Source organism: Nomascus leucogenys, chromosome 2, assembly GCF_006542625.1.
Source record: "Nomascus leucogenys isolate Asia chromosome 2, Asia_NLE_v1, whole genome shotgun sequence".
Classification (NCBI taxonomy): domain Eukaryota; kingdom Metazoa; phylum Chordata; class Mammalia; order Primates; family Hylobatidae; genus Nomascus; species Nomascus leucogenys.
The window spans coordinates 5,965,971-5,990,108 of NC_044382.1; the positions used below are offsets into that span (position 1 = coordinate 5,965,971).

At 51.3% G+C, this 24,138-nt stretch overlaps 1 protein-coding gene across 1 annotated transcript in view; it reads right to left on the reverse strand.

The window, feature by feature from the left end:
• Positions 1-238: 238 nt before the first annotated feature.
• The window catches only part of NEURL1B (neuralized E3 ubiquitin protein ligase 1B), a 49,415-nt gene continuing 25,515 nt past the window's right edge, over positions 239-24,138 (reverse strand). The window contains exons 2-5 of the mRNA XM_030825066.1: positions 21,457-22,002; positions 7,585-8,304; positions 5,453-5,578; positions 239-5,068 (exon numbers count right to left, since the gene is read on the reverse strand). Coding sequence (XP_030680926.1) covers positions 4,824-5,068; positions 5,453-5,578; positions 7,585-8,304; positions 21,457-22,002 — 1,637 coding nt within the window. The 3' untranslated portion in view covers positions 239-4,823. The remainder of the gene's footprint in view (positions 5,069-5,452; positions 5,579-7,584; positions 8,305-21,456; positions 22,003-24,138) is intronic.

The following is a 24,138-nucleotide window of genomic DNA, read 5'->3' on the forward strand; positions in this document are numbered from 1 at the left end:
TTTTACCACTCTAGAAAATGCTGCAGTGAATATCTTTACACGTAGATCTCATCCTTGATTAGAATGATTTCCTTGTGATTTTCACAGAAGTGAGTTATTTGGCAAAGGCGTCAAACATTGTCGGGGTTCTATGGACATTTTTCAATTTACTTCCCCAAGGCTGGCAATGATTTGGATCCTCACCTTCACTCCCCATCAGTGTATGTAAGTGGGATTTTAAAAATTGAGTTCTGAAGACTTTTTTAACAAGCCAAAGTTGTATTTTTTTTAAACAGGAAAATTATGTCAATATAAAACATAAAAACAGACAAAAATCAAAACACACAACACAGAAAAGCACAACACGCAAGACCAGTGCAAACCCTTCCCAACCCACTTCCCAGGTTTTAAAACCTTGATTACAGATCCCCAAGGATTAGACTGTATTGGAGAGGTCACAGTATTGAATCAGAAAAAGAAAAAGACATGTTTTAAAAGGTCTGTACACAGGTAGTGGTGTGTGGGGTGGGGGATGTACACTTCATCACTCCAACATCAAAAACATGATGCAAAAAGGATTTCAGCGATGACCACAGATTTCTAGAACCCTACCACGTATGCTAGCCCCACTCCCCATCCACTTTTAAAAGTTGCTTTTAAAAAGGATAAAAAGTGCACAGACACTTTCGTAAGGCACAGACAGATTGTCACACAAGTCATTTCATTAGGGACTCGGATAAGACAGCCAGACAGTTAAAACCGAGAAATGCCAGGAGGCCGCGTGTTCCTGAGCCGGTGCCCCCTGCCAGGACTGGGGCAGGCGCAGGGCCGAGCAGTGGGAGGTTATTGCCTCTCTGCCTCAACTGGACAGACTCACCGGGGTTCTCCTGGGCCTTGGCGACTGATTTCCAGGACCTGAAAGCAGCAATTAGCCAACTTCCCCACTGTGTCTCCCTGGCAGGACCTGAGGGTGATCACCAACCCGCGGGGCCTCCGGGGGTTCTACTTAACGCCGTTTTGGCAGCAGCTCACTGACTGCAATGTGCCCAGCATTTCTAATGAAGAGGAGGTTCTGTGAAGCGCACAGCAGTTCTGGTCAAGAAGGCAGCCTTTGGGCACCCACCTCAACGGACCCAAGGCAGCAGATGGCCAAGAGAGCCCAGTGGATTCTGCCCCAAATATCTCATTCCCCTCTTAGTGTCACCCCTGCTGGCATCACAGCTGGGACACGGTCCCCTCTGCTCTATCCTCACAGCACCTCACACATATTAGGTACTCAGCAAATGTTTCTGGAGTTATCTTTGTGTGTGTTATGTGGTGCTGTTTTATCAAACCCCTGAACACTCATAATCTGATTTCTGGTTTACTCAGCAAACCTTTACTGAGTAACTACTACGTGTTAGCACAGGACCAGCACCAGGGGGTCAGAGAAAAGTTCACCGTGTCCTGAACACAGTCCATGCTGATGAGTGCCATTGAGGGACTGGAAACGTGGTGCTGCCGTGAGGGGAGCAGCTCCATCCCAGGGGACTCCCCATTCTGAGAACCTGCTAGGACAAGGAGCTGGATTTGCCTTGGAAACAGCCCAGTTTTTCAGGAGGCTCTGAATGAACAGGCACAAGACCATTAACAACAGGGTGTTTTCAGGTCTCCCCTGTCCTCGCCCTGGAGCCCTGGCTGCTGTGGCCCAGAAGAGCACACGATGGGCAGTGAGCCTGGAACAGCCGAGGGCTGGGTCACGTGGGGGGGGTGCTCAGGGGGCTGGGGCCCCGCTTGAGGGGGTGGTGATCACGGGGCCTAGGAAGATGGTGGGACAAGGCCCCAGGTCCCTCCCCAACTGTGGACACCCCTGCATAACAAGAGAGGGCCCTTGGGTTGGAGTCCAGATCTCACAGAGCTCAGCTCTGTCAGAAGGTGGGCAGTGAGCAGATGAGCCTGGAAGGGAGGCTGCTTTTCCTCCCAGGGTGTGGGCAGCGGAGGGGCCCTGGCTGGGGCCGGAACCCTCCACATAGGCACAGGCGCCCGGACTCTCTCCAGGTGAGTTTCAAGGGAGAAAACTCACAGTCTCGAGCTTCCTGGGACTTGAAGCCAGGCGGTGGGAGCGTGGGATGTGGCAGCAGACACTCCTGGGTTTGAATCCCAGCCCTGCCCCCTCCTGTTGTGTGATCATGAGGTCACTTCACTCACAGGACCTCAGTTTCCTTACCTGCCAAGTGGGATAATACCAGCTTTCATAGATTCTAAGTAGCACAATTTTTTTTTTTCCACACGTGAACATCTCTGATTGGAAGGAACTGTACAGTTGTAGCATCTTAGCTAAGATTGGCAGCGTTTTTTTCCTTATGGTATGTAAAACAGTGTGTTATATGACCGGCAGTGTCTTAGACGTGACTTATTACGGCAATAAGACCTGCCTCACAGGATTCACGCAGGAAGGTGTCTCTCTAGCCCAGTGCCAAGGCACACTGTAGGTGCAAAATAAAATATAGTGGCTCCTTTTCCTCTTTCTCTGTCCCCTTCTCAAGACAGAACATAGTGGGGATGTGTGCATCTCCTCTGTAGCACTAACGCTCAGAGCATCAGGAAACGTCTGGTTTTTAGAAGATAAACACCTCCTTACCTCCTCTTGGAAAGAGGGAGGCTATTTATAGTAGCTGCAGAGCAGGCTGAACGGGCCACTGACTCCCTTCTTCCCAGGTCACAGGTGGCCAGGAGATACCTGGCCCACCTCTGGGTCCAGGCCTCAGTCACTGGTTTCCCAGTGGAGGCTGGACGTGACCCCGGCTGGAACCCAAAGGGGCAGCCAGGAAGGGCAGGAGAGTGGAGCTGCTTTCCCCCAGGCCACTGAGACCCCACAGCTTGTGGCTGGGTCTCAGTGTAGACAGGAGACGGTTGTCTGGAGCACCACAGGCCTGGGGTGAGGAGTCCTCCCACGCAGGGCCTGTGCGCGGCCCCGCCCACACCCAGCACATGCAGGAAACCAAATTCAGCCAGGCACCCAGGGCTGCTGGATTCCCAAACTCTTATCTTGGCAAACACTGCGGTTCCAAAAGCTGCTCAAAAGATTCTGCTGCAAAATTAAAATGTGGGAACTTCCCCAGATTTTCTAGGGAAAAGTAAATAATCAGGGATTCTTGATGGGGCTAGAGAGTGGGGGCCTTAAGTTGGAATCAGGTCAGACAACCGTGACTCCTCCCAGCTAGAGGAGGAACAGGAGGCCCCAAACCGCCAGCATTGCATGGGCACCAGCTGGTTTGTGGGGCTGGATCTGGTGAGGGCCTGGCCCAGCTGTGCTCTGGACACCCAGCAAGTGTTTGTTATATGAATGCATCAACTCCCCTGCCTTCTTCTCCCTCCTTCCCTCCTTCGAACAGATTAGGAATTGTACTACAAATGATACTTGCTTTTTGTAAGGCGTCTCAGGCTTTTTAGAACGTTGTGCTGGTCCTCCCAAGAACTCTTGGAGTTGTCGGGTTCTAGACTTCTAACTGGGAACTGAAAAACAGACAGGCCAAGGGGCTTCCCTAATGGGACAGCACAGAAGAGGGCAGAGGTGCAGCCCAGAACTGGGGGCAAGAAGGGAGGGACAGGCCTGGGCCAGCCCATCAGCCCGGGTGTGATCTGGGAGTCTGCAGAGATAGGCAGGGCTGAGGGGGTGGGGCAGGGCCAGGGTCCCAGGAAATACCAGCAGGTAGGTCTGGGAAGGGAGAGAATCCCAATGCCAGCATTTTTAGTTACTGTCTCGATCATTAGTTAACATACTTATCAGTGAACACTTTAGTAACCAGCGGAGGAAGATACACTGAGAATCAGAGCAAAGACCAAAAGTTATAACCAAAGTTATAAAGCCCTGGTTCCTCCTCCTGCCAGCAGGTCCCCTGGGAATGCCAGGCCCAGGGGCCACCGCAGGAAGGTAGAGAGCTGTCTGCATCGTGGAGTGGGCTTTCCAGCTCCAGGTGGGTCACCTGCCTCTGGGATTCTTTCTCTCCCACAGAAAAACAGAACCTACTGCTGGTCTTCTCCTTGGAGATGGGCAGGGGCATTACAAGAGACTTGCCTCCAGAGACAGAGACAAGGTATGATGTGTGTATTATTAGACAGTCTGGGGGTGAAGGGGTGAAAAGATGACACAGCCCAGAGGGCTTGGCCTCAGTGCCATCACACCCAGCTCTAAGACCCAGTAAGAAATGAAGAAGTGAATTGTTCTCCGCCCACCTTCCCCTCAAGGAGTTGATGCTTTGGAGCTGTAAACAATGAGTTATTTTTGCCTCCCCTTAGAAAATCTGAGCTTCTCTTTTCTACACCACCCCAGGGAGTTCTGTTAGGGTCAGCTTAATACATTCAAAACCAGCTTATGTCCCATCCCCAGAAAGTGAACAACTTCTAGTCATGCCAACGTCGGGGCTCCGGATTGCACATTTCCTCCCGGAGCCGGGACCCCTGGTAAAATCGCTACACATTCATTCTCTCTCTCTCACACACACATTCTCTCTGTTCTCCCTCCCTCCCCTCCCCCTCTCTCACACTCAACCCAACCCCAGCAAGAAGCATTGCACAGACAGAGGACGCTGTTTCCCAGCTGAAAGGTCACCAAGGGACAGGGTGATCTGCCAGGCAGTTCCTGAGCTTGCTCTTGGGATGGCCTTTTGGGAGCAAAGCACTTTGGAGCCGGAAGCAACCCCTGCCTGGGCTGACGCCCCGCGGGCCTCACTCCACGACTGTCACGCCTTCCACTGGAGAGACGGCCACTGCCCTTGGACTCCCTGGCAGCCATGTGGTTGCCCAGCCCAGGGGGGCTTCAGAAAGGTGACCTTGCTCCGGCCAAGGCCCGTGGGCGGGCTAGGCTATGGCCTGTAGATCTTAATGACGTCCTTGATGGGCCGCCGGCAGATGGGGCAGCAGGCCCGGGCCTGCCGCTTGAGCCGCAGGCCGCAGCTGTGGCACAGGCACATGTGTCCACACGTGTAGATGACCGTGTCCACCTCGCCATCGAAGCACACCGTGCACTCGCCATTCTTGATGCCTGCCGGCTCCGGTGGGGAGAACACGGGTGACACCGGGGGGCTCAGCGGGGAGCTGGGGGCCGTCACTGCCGAAAGGGAGAAGAGGACATATGTTAACAATGTCTCTCTCAGGTGGGCTCTGTTGGGGCAACCCCGAGAATGCAGGGCTTCTTGGTGGGACCGGTGGGAGAACGCTTTTGGGAGATACTAATTTGAGTTTACCCTGCAGGTTTTGCAGCTTTCTCTACTCTTCTACTCCCAAACACCAAGATAAAATGCCACCATCGTCACCCTTTGGAATGCCCTATCTAGACACTTCTCCTCCCTCCAGCTGAGTGTACAGCAGAGCGAAGGAGAGGATGCAAGGGAAAGGCGGCCGCCCTGCTCAGCCCCTGGAAGGCCGCTGGCACAGCTGGAGGAGCCAGGCCAGCCACCAGCCCCTGCCCCTGCCAGGGTCTGCATTTCCTTACCCAGGGATGACTCAGATGCCGAGGAGGACTGGTTGACACTGAAGGTCATATCTGAATCACTATCATCCTGGGAGCCGCTGAGGGACCCTGATGGAGTCGTGGTCGCAGGGCTGGACTGCAGGGTACCTGAGGCCCAAAGAGATTCCATCAGGGGCAGTGGGAGGTTGGACCTGCCCTGCTAGTCCATGGTTCTTCACTGCTTTGCACCTTAGCTTTCCCGTCTAACAAGAGGACCAGAGCTATCTCCCAAGGTTCTGCTGAGGAGTGAAGAGCGCATCCAAGTGTGGTGCCTCTGTTCTTTGTCTACCCAGCCTCTATTCTCATTTCTTCCAGAAACAGCCCTGGGATATTCTTTTGGGATACTAATGTGCCTTCCCTCAAAGGATAAGGGCCAGGCCAATAGGAACTTCCACTCCCTGGTCTCAGTAGTGGTGGTTCAGGAAAGGGCACATAATCCACGTAAGGCCCGAGACCCAATTCTGCAACTTTTACTGGAACTACTAGGAAAGAAGGAACTCATTCCATTCATTGGGAAGGAAGCCTGGAGCTGGAAGAGCCAACCCATGGCAAAGGCCTGCCTCAGAGTGATGCCAACACAGAGGCAAGCAGAGCTTGGAGTTGGAAAGAGGGGTGGGATCCAGCTGTTCCTCAACTCACCCAATATACTCCCAGACATTTCCTTTTTGCTTAGGACACTTTGAGTGGGGTTTTGCCCCTTGCAGGAAGATCCCTGACTGCTAGTGCTCAACATGGATGAGTTTTCTTCCCCAAGCTTGCTGTTGGTTCAGACAATAACAGCTTATTTCTTAGGATGAAGAGATGCCCCTTCCCTTGCCCTACCTGAGGATGAATGGACAGATAATGGGCACTTCATCTTGGGCTGAAATGATGACTATGTCTGATGGTTCCTCAAAAACACAAAACACAACTTTCCCCCTCCCCAGAAAACACTCTGACTAAATAACCACACTGCCACCCGGCTCCTCTTCTGCCCTCATGAAGACAGCAACAGCTGCTGTTGTTACTGTTACCACTGATTAAACCCAGGGCTGTGTCAGGCCCCGCTCAAGGCATTATATGCACATGATTTCATCCTCGTGACAACCCCACGGAAGCAGGTATCACTCTCTTTCTACACAAAGGAAACAGGCTCAGGAGAATCTGTGATTTGTCCAGCATCTTCAAAGCTGACCAGCGATATGACCCTGGGACAGTCATTTAATCTCTCTGTGCTCATTGTCTTATCTGTAGGTGGAGATAATGATACTGATTTCATAGGGTCAAAAGGAGGATAAAATTCAATGAGAGAACATATGAGCTGTTGACTGCTTCTTATGCTTGGACTCTACTTTTTGAGCCATGAAATTGGAGCCAGGCTCTCTGGGAGGCCTTCTCTGAACATCTCCTTCATTCTACCAAGCTGGGAGAGGAGCCCCGGGCTGTAGCAAATGTCACACCGTGCAACTCTCCTTTAGGGTGTCTGTGAGCTCCTAACCGGCATGGAGTGTGTCCTGTCCTCTGCTGGCCCTATCCTGGTGCCCAGGGCCCAGCCCACAGCTGGTGGCTGCTCCTGCCTATTTGTGGCATGAATGAAGGCAAAAATTATCTCAAAATAGGATGGTTCAAGCCTCCATTCCACTTTCTGTGGATGATACTATTCTTATTTCCTCTTTCATGTGTAGTCGAATTTATTTTTTCCCTACACTTACTGTGCATTACATGTTAAAAACACCCTAATATAACAAATCATAACAACGGAACTAAAAATCGCACCGACCATTTACCGAGGGGATGCAGCCTGCCAAGCTCGGAGACCAGCCAGTTACCTATCTAGGTCGGTGGTTTACAAAATGTGGTCCAGAGAGCCGCAACGTCAGCATCCCCGGGCACTTGTCGGAAATGCACGTTCTCAGGGCGCACCGTGGACCCACTGAATCGGGAACTCTGGGGTGGAGTCCGGCAATTTTGGACGGGGTGGATCTTGCTGGGCGCTTAAAGTTGGGAACCGCGGGCTGGCCTCGGGCGGTGCAGCGCCTGGCGAGCGGGGCGGGGCCGGGGAGGAGCGCAGCAGGGCGAGACGGCGCGGGACTGGGGAGGGGCGGGGCCTCGCGCACGCGGGGCCGGGGACTCACCGAGGAGACGCAGCTGGCCCGCGACGCCGCCGCGCACGGCGAAGAAGGCCCAGAGCGCCTGCGTGGTGTCGACGCACAGCAGGCGGCCGCGCGGACGCCCGTTGACGCCCAGGAGCACGTCGCCGCCGGGCCGCAGCGTGAAGCTGAGCGCGTCGCCGCCGCTCGGCACGGGCCCGGCGCGCGCCACCACCCAGTACTCCTTGCGGTCGAGCAGCGCGTCTGGGTCGGCTGGCAGCTCGTTGGGCCGTAGCCCGCCCGGGTCGCACGACGTGATGCCGAAGGCCAGCGCGCCGGGCGCCGCCAGCCCCGGACGGCCCACCTCCACGAAGAGGCTCTCGCCGGGCCGCAACGGGCGCTCGGAGAAGACCAGCGTGCGGCCGCCGTCGGGCCTCGGCGCGCAGGCCACTTTGCGGTCGGCCGACAGGCTCACGTCGGGCCCGCGTGTTGCGTGGAAGCGCAGGTCGGCCTCCAGCAGCGCCGGCGACGACGCGGGCCGCGGGCGCTCACGGGGCCCGCACGGGATGGCGGCGGCCGCGGCGTCGGCTGGCGGTGGGCCCGGGGCGCGGCCCAGCGCCAGGTGGCCCAGCTTGGCCACCACCTGGTTGTTCTCGAGCTCGTTGTTGTCGAAGTTGGCCGCGTCGTGGCTGCTGGGCGGCAGGCAGGCGCTGAAGCGGGCCTGGCTGAGGCGCGCGGGCGTCAGCGTGTCGGCGAAGGCGCTCTCTGTGCGGACAAAGGGAGGGACATGGCGGGGAGAGGCGGCGTGTGAGGCTGGTCGCGAGCCCCTCCTCGCCCGCTGCCCCCTGCAGGCCTCCTCCACGACCGACCCGGGCCTCGAGCAGCCCCCACCCCACCCTGGCTTCGAACTCTCCTTTTGTCCATCTGTGTTATTTAGTGAGTCACAGGAGCACAGAATTGCATTAAGCACCATCCTCGGTTTCCTTGACATGCTCTTACCTTTGGGACTGGCAGATAAGGCCCTTTTTTTCCTGCATCCTTCTCTCTCTTCTTCCATCCTTCCTTTTCTCTCCACCCTTTCCCCTTCTCTCCCTCTTTCCGAGGTTTCCATACTTTGATCATTAAAAGGGTATCTAAAAATCGTTTATTGTCCGTCTCCCCAACTAGAACATAAGCGCCAATAAAAAGAGCAAACCTGTTCTCGTGGTCTTATGCAACAGGCACTTCTAAGCTTTCGCACGCTACCTCATTTAATTTACGCAACCACTTTGTGAGGCATGTACAATTACTGCCTGCTATTGAGCTCACAAGGAAACTGAGGCACAGAGGGGTTGGGGAACATGACCAAGGGCACATGGCTACTAAGTGGCAAAGCCCCGACTTGAACCCATGACTTGAGCCCAGGCTGTCTAGCTCTAGAGTCTGGGCTCTTCAACACATGCTACCTCTGAAAGAAGGGAGGACCTGGGTCTGTCCTCACTGCTGTGTTCACAGCACGGAGCACAGTGCCTGGCCCTGGATAGGTGTTTAAGCATTGAAAGAAAAAAAGTCTACGGGAGATTGAGTCAGTTGATAAAACAAAATGAAGAGCAATTTTTTTTTTTTTTTTTTTTTTGAGATGGAGTTTTGCTCTTATCACCCAGGCTGGAGTGCAATGACGTGATCTCGGCTCACCGCAACCTCTGCCTCCTGGGTTCAAGTTATTCTCCTGCCTCAGCCTCCCGAGTAGCTGAGATTACAGGTGCCTGCCACCACGCCTGGCTTAATTTTTTTATTTTTAGCAGAGACGGAGTTTCGCCATGTTGGCCAGGCTGGTCCTGAACTCCTGACCTCAAGTGATCTGCCCACCTTGGCCTCCCAAAGTGCTGGGATTATAGGCGTAAGTCAGCACGCCCGGCCGAAGGGAAAGTTCTTTAAAAGTTAGTTATGAAAATATTTTAAAGTAATTTTTAGTGAATTGAAAAAATGTTCTTCATATGACATAGGTAAAAAAGCAAAAATAGTGTTTATCATTTGGATAATACAGGTACTCGTAATTTAGTAGATTGCCTGTTTATTTTCTGCCTCCCTAGCTGGAATATAAGTCTCTTGAGGGCAGGGTCTGTGTCAGTCTGGTCACCACCATGTTCTCAGGGCTTGGCAAATAGGCTTCACTATTAATAGTTTATTGGATGAATGAATGAACGACTAAGGTCTAGAAGAGACTGCTATGCTAAATGACAACATCAGGAAAGAGTCATTAAAATATTGTGAAGGTGTTTTTTAGTGATACAAACATTTTTGTTTACCATAATAGGAAAATAAGTGTTTTAGACTTTTTAAACAGACCACTTTGAGCCAAGATTTTGTTAAATGTTACCATTCTATAGTGTCTTGAAAAATACTTCCTCTTTAGTTTTCCAAATATGAAATGAAATCATAAGAATGCACATCCTTTTTCAAACTATGCCCCAGGCCCTGGTGGGTCCAAATGCACCCCCTCAGACACCTTTCACTTAAACTGGATTTACAGCACTTGGGAAACCAGTAAATCTGGCAGTAGGACCTGAATTCTGGCCTGGCCACAACAGGCTAAAGCTTGCCCTTGTATTGAGGTGGTTTGATCTCTCTTGATGCGCCTGAGGTGGCCCTCTTCAAGGTCTCAGCAAAAGGGGTCAGCTACTTGTTTGGGCTCTGGGCATCTGAGTGTGTGTGCTTTGCCTTAGCGAGGGTGCTTCCCATAGCTCGAGGGAAGAAGTGGGGTTTCAATTTGTTTCTTTAAAAAAGTACATATGTGTGCATTTGTCTACATCTGTCTGTCTGTATCATTTTATTTATGTGCATAGGAAATCAAGTGCTGGAGAGACATAAAATATTAATAGTAATTATCTCGGTGTGAGATCATGAAGGACTTTTCTTTAGATTTTTTTGTATTATCTAGTTTTCCTACAATAAACTTGTATGCTACTGATATGGTTTGGATTTGTGTCTGCCCAAATCTCATGTCAAATTGTAATCCCTAGTGTTGGAGGTGATTGGATCATAGGGGTGGACTTCCCCCTTGCTGTTCTCATGATAGTGAGTTCTCACGAGATCTGGTTGTTGAAAAGTGTAGCACCTCCCCCACTTCACACTCTTTCTTCCTCTCTGGCTGAGTAAGCTGTGCCTACTTCCCCTTCACCTTCTGCCATGATTGTAAGTTTCCTAAGGCTTCCCCAGCCGTGCTTCCTGTACAGCCTGCGGAATCATGAGCTAATTAAACCTCTTTCTTTTACAAATTATCCAGTCTCAGGTGGTTCTTTATAGCAGTATGAGAACAGACTAATACAGCTACAAATTTTTATGGGAAAAAAATATTTTAAAAAATTGAGTTTTCAATTAATATTTAATAATATGGGAAAATACCTATGAGATAACATTAAATGAACAAAACATTCAAAACTGAACACATGGTTTGATTCTACTTTTGTGGAAAATGTGTGCATAGGATTCATAGGAAAAATATAGAAATACATTAAAATGTGAGTGGTTATCTCTGGGTAGAAATTTGCTTCTTATAGTTTTCTAGTTTTCTTCTCCAATGAACATAAATTGATTTTTATAATCAGAAAAAAGGCATATGAATAAAGGTAGAATAAAACAAGCACTTTTTTTGAGAAGGCATTTTAGACAAGTACGTGTTTCTGGAAGTCTCGGTGCAATGCACTTTTCCCAGGCTCCCTGCCCCACTCACAGTCGCCCGCCCCTAAAGGCGCTGGCCTTACTCGCCCTGCTCCTTCCCCCACCCCTAACTCTCCTCCTCCTGTCCCCCAGCGGCTCCACACAGGAGCCCATCAGTGCAGCATCCTTATTAACAGCATGGCCTATGGAGACAGGAGGACTTAGTTTCAAGTCCTGGCTTTGGCTCGTTCTGGCTATGTGACCTTAGGTATGCCATTTCACCTCCCAGAGCCTCAGCTCCCTCAGCATAACACAGAGTGATAGAGTGATAGTGGTAAACACCCCCATGTTATGGAAATTACTTTCATGAAGAGTAATACAGAGCATGGCACTAAGTGCGCAAAACATTCATTATGATCATAAAAATGTATAGAGCACTCATTGTGGGCCCAGCGCTGCTGGGTGCTGGGTGAACAGAGGTGAACACACAGGCGTGGCTCCTGTGCTCATGGAGTTCCCTTTCAAGTGGGAGATAAAGGCTCTATGAAGCCATCTTACAGAAAACTGTGCCAAGTGCCACCAAGAGCCTCTGTCCTAGGTGGGGAAGTGTCACTGGGGGAACTCTGAGGCTCCAAGAGGTCACACAGCTGGGGAGTGACAGAGCTGGGATTCTCTGAGGGTGTATAAAGGGGGACTAAGGCCAGAAAAGGCCTCCCTGACTGATCAACAGGCTGCGACCTGGAGATAAGGGATCGGTGGTCAGGCAGGTTCTCCAGGCCCAGAGAACAGCACATGTGAAGGCTCTGAGGTGCTGGAAGCTTAGTGTGTCTACAAGGCTGGGTTACAATGAATGTGACATTGTGCTGGGTACCTGGCACATGGCAGCCCCTCAGAAAAGGTTGCATGGCCTCACTTATTCTCTGTGGAAGGAGCTTTGTTCCTCTTGGGCAGGGCCCTGATTGAGAAGGCCCAAGACAACGCAGTGCTGGCCTAGGCCAGACACTTCAGAATCCATTGCTCGAAGGGGCATTTCTTCTAAGGAGAACCAGTCGGATAGAGGCAGAAATCCAGCAACATCAAGAGGCACCGAGGGAGCGTGTGGAGACTGCCCAGCTTCTACCCGTGGCTGAAACAAGTACACACATAACCACGTTCTCGAGCGCCTGCCAGACGCAGCTCCATACACTCATGGTCCCCTTTGGTCCTCACCACTATCTTATGTGGCTCTGTAAAATGGGCACATTTCACAGTGGGAGAACACTGAGGCGCTGAGAGGTGGAGTGAGTTACTGAAGGTCACATAGCCTGGGGGTGACAGACGGGATTCCAGCCCAGGCTTTGACTCCAGAGCAAGGCCCCTGGCTAGCAATACTGCCTCCCAATGCTGCTGTTCTCGTTCAGCTCTGAGAGCTGCCCGGCACCTGGACTTGGCCTTGGGCCAAAGTTGGAGTTTCAGTCTCCGCGGGCCTCATGTCCCTGCCTCCCTGCCATGAATACCCACCGAGCACCAACACACAGCAGCAGTCCCCAGGCAGGTATGAGGAGGCTGGGACAGGCCCCTGACCTCCCACTCTCCCAAGCCACTTCCAGGGCCTAGCTCTTCCCTTTTTCCCCTCCTCTTTCTCTCTTAAGTCCAATATATCTGGGCTGGAAGTAAAGCAGAATGTATGTCTCACATGAAACCATCTTGGTGTAGACATGAAAATGAAGGCAGGGACAACTGGGGACAGAGAAACCCATCCATCAATCACCACTCTGTCTCTGTGGGACTGACTCAGGCCAGGTACTAGAGGCAGAAATGACAGGACTCGCTGACAGAATGGATCCAAGGCAAGGAAAAGAGGAATCAAGAATGACACCGGGTTACTGGCCAACCAAGTGGGTGGTGCCACTTACTGCCAATAGTCAACCAAGTGGGTGGTGCCACTTACTGCCAATAGTCAACCAAGTGGGTGGTGCCACTTACTGCCAATAGTCAACCAAGTGGGTGGTGCCACTTACTGCCAATGGCCAACCAAGGGGGTGGTGTCACTTACTGCCAATGGCCAACCAAGTGGGTGGTGCTACTTACCGCCAATGGGGCTGGCTGAGGAGCAGGACATGGGGGATGCAAGAGTTGTGTCCGAGCATGTTCAGTGTAGGATGACCCTCAGATGTAGGAGGAGAGGCTGGATAGGTGGTGGGAGGCCTGGGGTTCAAGGGAGGCATCAGGGCTGGGAAGATGGGTTTGGGAGTCAACAGCCTAGATGTGAAGCCCAATGATGGGCTCAGATGACTTGGAGAAAGAGGGCAGACAGAAACAGGCTTGTTTTATGACAATCTGTTGAATGCTACAGTTGTTCTTAAATGCCTTCCTATATGCATATTGTATTACACAATTTAAGGAAGTAAAAAGGAAAGAGTGAGCCCAGGATAGAACCCTGGGGCTTTCAACATAGGGAGGACAGGCAGGGCGAGGGGTGGCCAGGAAAGCAGGAGGAACAGCGGGAGCTCGGGAAGGCCCAGGAACTACAAGCAGCAACATTCACGCAGCAGGGAGAGGTTACCCGGGCTGAAAGCGAGGGGCCCGGTAGTGGGTCCAGGATGTAGGCTCCGGGTCTGACAGGCTGAAGGTCAGTGATGGGCAGGGACTCACGCCTCAGGGCACAGCTTAAGAGGGAAAAGGAGAGGGTGACACAACCAGCACTTAAGAAAGACCTGCCCTGAGGGAGGGAGGGCAGAGAGACAGGACTGTGGCAGGTGAGGGGGCTGACCGAGGGTGTTGTAAAAAGATGGACGCCACTGGGGCTCTTCTATGTGCTCGTGGGGATGACTCAGTGGAGGCGGAGGAAGTGGACAAATGACAGGAACCATGTCCATGAGCAGGCAGGAGGGGACAGGAGCAGAGCTCCTTATCCACAGCCACAGGGGAAGGCCGAGAGGGTGGGCACCAAGGGAGAGGGCTTGGGCTTCTAGGAAAGAAGATGGCAAACATTGGCCTTGGTGTGCTGGGGCAGGACCCAGGTCTGTGGGCCACTGACCTCGTGCTTTTCCAGATGCCCCTCTGCCAACCAGAGAAGGCTGGACTGCAGACACAGGCCTCAGTTGGACCCTGGCCAATTCTGGCTGTGACCTCAGTTTCCCCACTTGCAAAGTGGGTACCCTCATCCCATCTCAGTGGCCTGTGGGGAAGATTAAAGAGGGCAGAACAGTGGGATCACAATGCGCCCAGCTCCGTGCCTGCATAGAACAGGCCTTCAGAAGCCCTTGGTGGGACAGGCTGGCGGTCACGCAGTGGCGGTCTCGCTCCAGACTGGCAAAGGACAACCCTTCAGGACACCCTGCCATGCAAATGATTTACGTTGGGGTGAGGAGGTGGGTGCTGGCCTGGTCTGTTTGGAAAAAAGAACATTAACTGCAAAGCTAATGACTGCGCGTGGCTCCCAATGGGGCTGTGCCTGAAGCCAGCAGCACAGCAGCATTCTTCCCGGCCCGAGGTGTGCTTACAGGCCCCTCACCCAGACAGCCCTGGGTCCACACCTCCCTCCCCCACCGTGGCCACTGACCAGCTGGGAGACCTTGGGCAAGTCCCTGCCTTTCTCTGGGCCTCAGTTTCCTCTCCTGCAGCCTGGAATGGTGCGCTCAGACCTCCGAACCCTGCATTTAGCTCCATAAGTTCAAGTCTTTATCACACACTTTGTTTAAAACAATAATGAACAAACTCTGACTTTAGGACCACCAATAGTTTTGTAACCTTGGCCAAGTTCTCTATCCACGTGGAGTTTGCAAATGAGTTTCCTGCCTCACAGGATTCTTGTAAGGAACAGAAGACACGACCCACGTCAAGCTCTCAGCATTGTGCCTGGCACAGAGTAAGTGCCTAGTAACTATCTTTAACGAGGGATCTCAGTGCTTCCAAGCTGGGCAAATGACACCTTTCCAAGGCCCATGCAGGGCTGTTGTTTCCGGCTGCCTGGCATCCACTCCCCTTCTTCTGGTAACAGCACCCAGCTTTTCTTTGGAGGGAACTGCCCCACCCCCACCTCCCATTGCCTCAGGAGTTGGGAGGGGGGCCTTAACCTGGCCAATCACTTCATCCTATCCCCCTGGCCATGGAGATGGGTTCAGAGATAGGCGTGTGACCCAGGCCAGATCCATGAGGCTACATCTAGAGACGGTAGGCAGGCCTTCTAGGAAAGCAGCTCTTCTGTTGGATTTGTTAAGCTCGTGGGACGCAAGACTGGAAATGCTGGTGGCCTTTCCTCCACCCCAAAGGGACAGTCCAGCTGAGGATGAGGCCACCAAAGAAGATGGCAAAATGAGAAATGAAGACAGACAAGTATGCCAGGTGCTGTTCTTTGGGTCCCTGCATTGAGCCAGGCTTAAAGGCAACCATTCCCAGGAATTTGCAGCCACATGAGACATTAATGCTTCCTTTTTTATTTTTCCTTAAGTGAGACTGAACTGAGTTTCTGTCCCTTGCAACCAAAGATTTCTGACAATATGGTCTGCTATGCCATGACCCCCGACTGGCATTGCTTGTTCAATCTGACCAGCTTCCCACGACTGGGCAGAGGAAGGACGGCAGGGCTGACACTGACCACCCTGGAGCTGCCTAGGAGGAAGGGCAGGGCTGCCTCAAAAAAGCACAGGGCCTGGCCTGAACTCGAGGACCTCCAGAAAGGGCTTCCATAGAAAAGGGACATAAGTTGAGTATCCCTGATCTGAAAATCTGAAATGTGAAATGCTACAAACTCTGAAGTTTTTGAGCACAAAACATGAAAAAACACTAATCTAGAATCATCAACAGTGATTTTCGGATATCAGATTAGTGATGCTGAAATGTTAACTATAATACAAATATTCCAAAATCCAGAAATGTCTAAAATCTGAAATGCTTCTGGTCATAAGCATTTCCAACAAGGGATACTCCACCTGTGATAAATGCTTCCTGGAGCCACAGGGAGAAGGGAGGGAAGGGAGCGCATGGCCTGGCAGAAGCTTCCTCTCCTGGCTCCAGGAACTGCTAAATTCAGCTAAAAGTAATTTTCCTGCAGTCAGTCCCTTCTCTTTGGCCCTGAGGAGCATCTTGAGAAATCTAAGCCTCTCAGGATGGATCCACTCCAGGACCCGCAAGCCCCTCCTGATCTGTACCCCAGAGACCATTAAACAAGCATAGAGCAGCCCTGAGACAATGCACCCTACAGAACTGTCTGTGCGTGTGGCTTGGGGGATTGGTCGTAATCCAGGTGTCCATCAATGGGCAGGGGCCACGAGGGAGAAAGGAACCAGATAGGCATACAACAGTACAGATAGAGCCTAAAGAAGGGTGAGTGGAAAAAGAAAAACAGAATAAGATCCTTAGCACAATACCATCCACATATGCATATAAAACAGATCTACCTATTTTTAAAAGATACATTCGGCCAGGCACGGTGGCTCATGCCTGTAATCCCAGCACTTTTGGAGGCCGAGGCGGGTGGATCACCTGAGGTCAGGAGTTTGAGACCAACCTGACCAACAGGTACCCAGTAGAAACCCCATCTTTACTAAAAATACAAAAATTAGCCGGGCGTGGTGGCAGGTGCCTGTAATCCCAGCTACTCGGAAGGCTGAGGCAGAATAGCTTGAACCTGGGAGGCAGAGGTTGCAGTGAGCCAAGATTGCGCCACAGCTCTCCAGCCTGGGCAACAGAGCGAGACTCCAAAAGATACATCCATGGGATTATGAATCAGAGTGGTGCCTATCTGGTCAGGAGAAGGCACGAAAAGGAGTGGGGATTGGGGATGAAGCGAAAAAGTCAAAGCAAGAGACGGTCTACATGGCCCAATGATTCTATCCCCTGGACAGAGGAATCCCAAGAACTTGACAGCCAAGGTTCTCAAGCAGGGAGGGAGGAAGGAGGGGGCAATGTACACCTATGCAAAGGGGATCGTTAGCAGAACCCTGGCAGCACCTGGGGGCCCTTAAGAACTCCTAACACCTGGGTGCCACCCCCAGAGGTTCTGATTTAATTGGTCTGGGTGCAGCCTGGGAAGTGGGATTGTCAAAGCTTCCCAGGTGAGCACAATGCGAACTAAATACTGCCGCAGAAGTCTTCCAGTCCTGGCTCTGCCACTGACCGTCTTGGTGGTTCTAGGCTAGTCACTTTCCTTCTCGGGACTCTGGGTTCTTTACCTGGAAAGGGCACCCCAGGGTCTGGCCCCATAGATGCAGCACTCTCTGCTGCAGCTGGACTCTGTGCAGGAGGATACTGGGCTGGGCTCACAGTTCCACCAGGCAAAAAAAATATGTGAGGCCTACGAGCCCTTTTTTATTTCTGAGACTTTGGCTCAAGATTGAGGGCAAATAAAACACACCCCAGCCCCACAAGATGGGGTGGATGCTTCTTAGACAGGGATTGCCAGATGAAATGCAGGATGCTCAGTTACATGTTTTTATTTTATTTATTTATTTATTTATTTATTTTTTTGAGATGGAGTTTTGCTCTGGCACCCAGGCTGGAGTGCAATGGTGCCATCTCAGCTCACTGCAACCTCTGCCTCCTGGGTTCAAGCGATTCTTCTGCCTCAGCCTCCCAAGTAGCTGGGATTACAGGTGCCTGCCACCATGCCTAATTTTTTGTATTTTTAGTAGAGACGGGGTTTCACCATGTTGGCCAGGCTGGTCTCGAACTCCTGACCTCAGGTGATCTGCCTGCCTCGGCCTCCCAAAGTGCTGGGATTACAGGTGTGAGCCACCACGCCTAGCCACATTTGAATTTCTGATAAATACATTTTTTTTTTTTTTGCATAAGTACGTCCCAATTATTGCATGGGATAGCTTGTACTAAAATTTTTTCCTAATTAGCCAGGCATAAGCCTGTGGTCCTGGCTGCTAGGGAGGCTGAGGCAGGAGGATTCCTTAGGCCCAGGAGGTCGAGGCTGCAGTGAGCTGTGTTCATGCCACTGCACTCCAGCCTGAGCAACAAGAGTGAAACCCTGTGTCAAAAAAATTTTTTTTCCTTGTTTATCTGAAATTCAAATGTAACTGGGTGTCCTATATTTTTATTTGCTTGATTTGACAACCCTACCCAGATGCCACTTTCATTTGTTGGTTTTCAGGCTTTATCCAGTGGGACCTGATTGTGGTGAGGGAGGAATGAAGGGGTCTCAGGGGTTTTCAATTCTAGAATTTACAACTGAGACGCTCTAAGGAACCATGTCAGCCCCTTGTTCCTTGCGATGGAAAGGAGTTCAGAGTGCTCAGGATAGCACAGAAACTGGCTTTCTCTTTATGTTTCCATTGGGTACCTTGGACACCACCTTCAGGAAGCCAAATTCTCCCAGGTATTGGGAGATTTCAGGTGGGATTTTTGATGTTCTCCTGGTGCCTCATCCTGTCCTGGAAACAGCAGGGTATTTGTCTCCTGTACTTAAACCATACAAAATCATGACTGCTTAGCTTATTTTTATTATAACATTTTTCCTGATTATAAATCATTGTTATTTTGGAAAAAAAAAAAAAAGTCACTCATAGTCCCTTTGCCCAGATGTAACCAATGACAACTTGCTTTTCCTCTGGGAAGAAAATAAACATTCACTGAGCCTCAATCACGTGTCAGAAACTTCCCCTCTGTTATCTCATATAACCTTCAGAAAGGACAATAACCTTATTGCTCTTTCTGACCATAAAAGCAATACAAGCTCTTTACATATATGTATTTTTTAAAGGTGACTCAGAGATATAAGGAAGTAAAATTCACCCATTATCTCATCACCCATGGATGAAATTCCTTCTAATACCGTTCTTCTCCTTCATATATGTTTGTGTTTCCTGCAGATCATATGAGGCAGATAAAAAAAAAAAGGACAGAATAATTTTGTGATCATTGTCCTGTGGCACCTGTGCCAGGTACTTTCCATCAATGAGCACAGCTCAGGGATGACTTGTAGATAAGGGAAGCTGAGGCTCATGTCTGCCATGTCACAGTGACATTCCAGCAGACTCTACCTCTCCCTTCCTAGAATGTTGTAAGGAGTTTAATAAGGGTTTGCTGAATAAGGAAATGGAGTGGGGGGAGGGAGAGTTCACCTCACGGATTTATGCAGTCTCATTAAGTCATCAAAGGCTGCTTCCAATTTGAATTTTTTAAAAATCCGAATCCACTTGAGCTGATTATGGAGTGGCTGTGATTTCTTGGCTGTTACTCAAAGACATGGGCTGCAAATGAGCAGGTGAATGAGGTGGGGTTGCTTCCCTGCTGGATAGGAACAAAGAGCTCCAAAAAAGATGATGGGAAATCTAGGAGGTTTCAGAAACCTGCATCTCCTGGAGGTGAAATACCAAAGCCTTTCATGGAAAAGAGCATGAGGGAACACAGTTAAAATGCCCAAGTAGGCTCCAGCTTGGAGGGTGGGTAGCTCTTCTGGTCTAAGCCTGGAATTTGGACACATGCTCCAGCTCACTTGCAAATAGGCAGAGCTTCTTGTTTCTTAGCTGTTATTTCTTGAGTGCCTTCTCTGTGTCAGGAACTGTGCTGCATCCCTTTCAGACATCATCTCATGTAACCTTATCAACAATCCCATGAGGTGGGTGCTATCTTGTGCCCATTTTGCAGATGAAAAAAAATCTGAGGCACAGAAAGGTTCAGTTACCTGGCCAAGGCCACACAGCGGGCAAGTGGAGAATCGGTTCTAGAACAGAGGTGTATGTGATCCAACCCTGCTCTTGACCACTCAGATGTTCCACTGTCTTCCTACTTCTGTGGGTTGGGGCATAGCTTGGATGCATGAATCTTTCCTCCTTGCCCAATGGTGGGGTAATGAAGGGGATGAGGTAGAGGATCAAGAATCCCAGGCCAGGGTTTTCCCACAAGATGCAAGGCTGAAAAGCCAGAAACAGCCCAAACATTCAGATATACAAACTCTGGTAATCCAGTTCATGGGATACTACTTAGCATACTTAGCAATAAAAAGGAACAAACTACTGATACAAGAACAACGTGGATGAATCTGAAAAATACGATGCTGAGATAAAGAAGCCAGATACTAGTGGATAAATACTGTGCGATTCCATTCACATGAAGTTCAAAAACAAGCAAAACTAACCTATAGTGAAAAATCAGAACAGTGGCTACCTCTGGAGAAGAGAAGGCTTGACTCAGAAGGATCAACTCTGGGGTTATGGACAGATGTATCAGTCTGTCAACACCTGCGAACCTTTAGATCCATGCATTTCAACAATGCACATAAGCCACACCAAGAGCTGTGTCCAGATTCCCTGACAAACCTGCTCTCCCTTTACTCCCCTAGAGGTCGAGGCTGGGCTGGTTCTGGTGCAATCTGTAGGTTCAAGAGCTAAGGTCTCAAACAGAAAGCAGATGAGTGGTTGCCGGGGCTGGAGCGAGGGGAGAATAGGGAGTGGCTGCTTAACGGGTAGGTTTCCCTTTGGGGTGATGACGTTTTAGAACTGGATAGAGGTGATGGTTGACAACTATATGCCACTCAGCTGTACACTTTAAAATGGTTGCTGTTCTATTATGTGAATTTTACCTCAATTTTTAAAAAAAGTTCAAGATACAGGTAGCAAACTTCTACTCCCATGAATTCTCACCATCAGGATTTGGGCATTAGCGGCTGCCTTCTCCGTGAGAATCGGGCTTACACCTGTCAGCCTCCCCAGCACCTCGAGCCCCTTAATGTGGGCCAGGGTTTGCCACACCTAACTCCTCTTTGCACATGCCATGGAGGTACTCCACAGGTGCTTGTGATCAGAGCCTAAGTTTGACGCTGAATGGGTGAATGAACGACTAAATGAGCAAATGGAAGTGTGTGAATGAATGGGTGAAGGAGTAAGCAAATGAATACATGTGCAAATGAGTAAATGAATGAATGAATGAGCAAATAAACTAGGAAGTGAAGGAATGAATGAATGAATGAATGAGCGAGTGAATGAACGAATGAGCGAGTGAATGAATGAATGAGCGAGTGAATGAATGAATGAATGAGCAAATAAACTAGGAAGTGAAGGAATGAGTGAGTGAATGAACCTGGGCCAGAGCATGGGTTCAAGCCATGTGGGTTCCAATCCTGGCTTTGCAGCACAAATAATTTAACCTCTCTAGGCCTCAGTTTTCGCATCTGTAAAACGGGAGGGTAGGTTGTTTTGAGAAATAAATTAGTTAAAAGGCGTAAAGCGCTTAGTGCCACGCCTGGCAAAAGGAGCTCTCCATAAGTGACTGTGGCTACTAATGAAACACACACCCACGCGCAAAGGCACCGCTGCCAGGTCCCCAGGGGGCGCCGCGCCCGCGACCTACCCAGAAGCTGCACCTCGTCGGTGATGCCGTAGACGTCAATGAGCGCCCAGAGCGGGCCGCCCACCGCCACGCCGCAGTGGAAGAGCACCGGCTCGCCGTCGTTCACGCTGTAGAACACGCGGCCGTGGCGGTCCGCCCAGTAGGCCAGCACCGTGTCGCGCAGCGCCAGGTTCTCGGGCAGTGCCTTGGCCCAGTAGCCCGGCCGCGTGACCAGGTCGGGGCAGGCGTACTTGGGGATGTCCTGGGCGCTCATGAGCGACGGATCGTGGGCAGTGAACCCGAAGCGCAGCGCGCCGCTCCAGCCCGGGCGCACGGCCACCAGGCGCAGCCGCACCTGCTCGTACAGCCGGATGGGCCGCTGCGTGAACGTGACGCCGTTGCAGAAGCTGTTGCGCCGCGTGGCCCGGCGCGAGTGGCCGTCCAGCCGCACGTTCTTGCCTTTGGCCTGCGCGTGGAAGCGCGGCGCCTCGCCCAGGACCGGGCGCCGCTCAGGGCCGGGGCCGCAGCACGGCCGGGTGGCCAGGAGGCGCGCCGGTGGGCTCGGGTCTGCGGAAAGACACAGGCAGCACGGTTAGCCTTCCTGCGAACTCCTGTGGGCCCCGATTGGTCTTTACTTAACAATTATTTTCATTTGAAATTCCATTTTAATTGGACTGGTTATTGATAAACTTAAGAAGGTTCCAGGCTAGACCAAAGGGAGACCGGCCCTAACCTCTTTGCCCCCCAGTAGCCACCGTACCCATTCCACAGATAAGCGAACCAAGGTTTAGTGTGTGTGGTGAAGCACTAGAGCTGTTTCACTGTCAGAGGGGCCAACACCAAGAGCTTACCACGACAGCCAGCCGGGGCCAAATAACTTCTCCATCCCCATCAAATCCCTCCAAATCTACAAGGACCTCCGGGGGCCACCTCTGGGCCACAGAGTCCCTCCAAAAGCAACAGAGCCCTCTACTCTTGGGGTTAGTAGTGGTGGTATTTGGCTGCTTTTCTCTGTGCAAATCATCCAAATACCTCCCCTCCTTTTATTCAAAAGCTAAGACAGGTCAGGCAATAGAAATGGCCAAGGCAGCCTGAATCCCAGCTCTGGCACTTCTAGGTGGGAGGTATGGGGCAGACTTGTCACTTCTCTAGCTCCATCTTTTTGCCTGACATGACTCCACTCACACAGCGGCTGAAAGAGAATGTGGATGAAATCCCTAGAGTACTACCTGGCACAGTGTGTGTGTGTAACAAGTCATTAATAATATGATATTATTACTGATGATATATTACTGAGTTTCCAAAGCACATCCAAGCCAGGATTCGGGGACTTCCCCTCCCCTCAGCCACAGAAAATGAAGGCATTGCTTATAAGCCACGTTGGCTTTTCCTGAACGGACACTTTTGGGGTCCATTTCTAAAGACATTCTGCTCTGAAGGACCTGGGGAATCCCGGGGTGGTCTTTCAAAGGATCCGGTCACAAAGCCAATATCAAGTGGGAGTCTTCCTCTCCCCCTACCTTTCCTCCTCCCATCCTAGGGGCGGTTCCTGGGGGGCTCTGGGATCCTGGGAGGTGGCAGGGTGGGAGATTACTACATGAATCTCTGCTGCTCTTCGCACAGCAGCTGAGTACAATTTTCAAGGCAAATTCTCACAAACCACAGGCCGCCCAAGGCACACAATGAGAAGAATGGCGACCCCGGGAATGAAAGCCCACTCCTCCCACGCCCAGCTACGGGGTGCACTGTGCTCTGGGCACACCACAGAGTGGAGGTGGGGGGGTTCGATGAATGCTGAGCCTGATGGGAGCTAGGGCAGGGGAAAATGAAGAGGGAGAGGCAATGATGAGGCAAACAAGACATGGCTCCCCTCCCCAGGCCCTGGGAGAAGGCAGGCCCAGTCACGGGGGGAGGAAATCACGCCTGGAAGCTGGGAGGCCCCTCTCCAAACAGAAGCCACTGGCCCACAGAAGACAAAATATAAGGAATAAAAAAGCCAAGGTTCCACATTAGAAAGGAACATAAGGGGCTTCAGTCATTCTTTCACTTAACACACATGAAGCGAGTGTCTAGTATGTGCCAGGCACCATGCCAGGCACTAGGATTACAGCAATCACCAGGACAGACAAGATTGTTGCTCTGATGGAGCTGACGTTCCAGTGGGCAAAGCCAGACAATGAAAACCGTACTCTTCCTGGAGGGAAGCATTACAGAGTAAAATTCAGCCAACGAGGCGGGACAGAGAGAGGTGTTTTCTTAGGACTTTGAGGAAGGGCCTCCCTGATGAGTGACTTTGGAGCAGAGGCCTGAAGGAGGTAAGCAAATGAGCTGGGAGGGTGTCTGGGGGAAGACCATTCCAGGTAGGAGGTACAGCAAGCGCAAAGGCCCTGAGGTGTCGCTGAGAAACGACAAGGAAGCCAGTTAGCCAGAATGGTGGGAGCAAGGAGGGAAGCAGGTAGAAATGAGGGTAGAAATGAGATCAGAGCTGGGGTGGCGGGTGGGGAGATCCTATTGTTTGATTTTTCTGTAACCATTTTACTCTGAATGCGATGAGACCTTATTGAAGGTTTAGAGCAGAGACATGGTAGGAGTGCTCAGGCCACTGTGCAGAGTGGACTGCTGGGAAGCGGGGGCAAGGATGTTGGGGCCAGCAAAGCTACCGGATTATTCCAGGGCAGAGATCATGATGGCTCCTATCAGGGC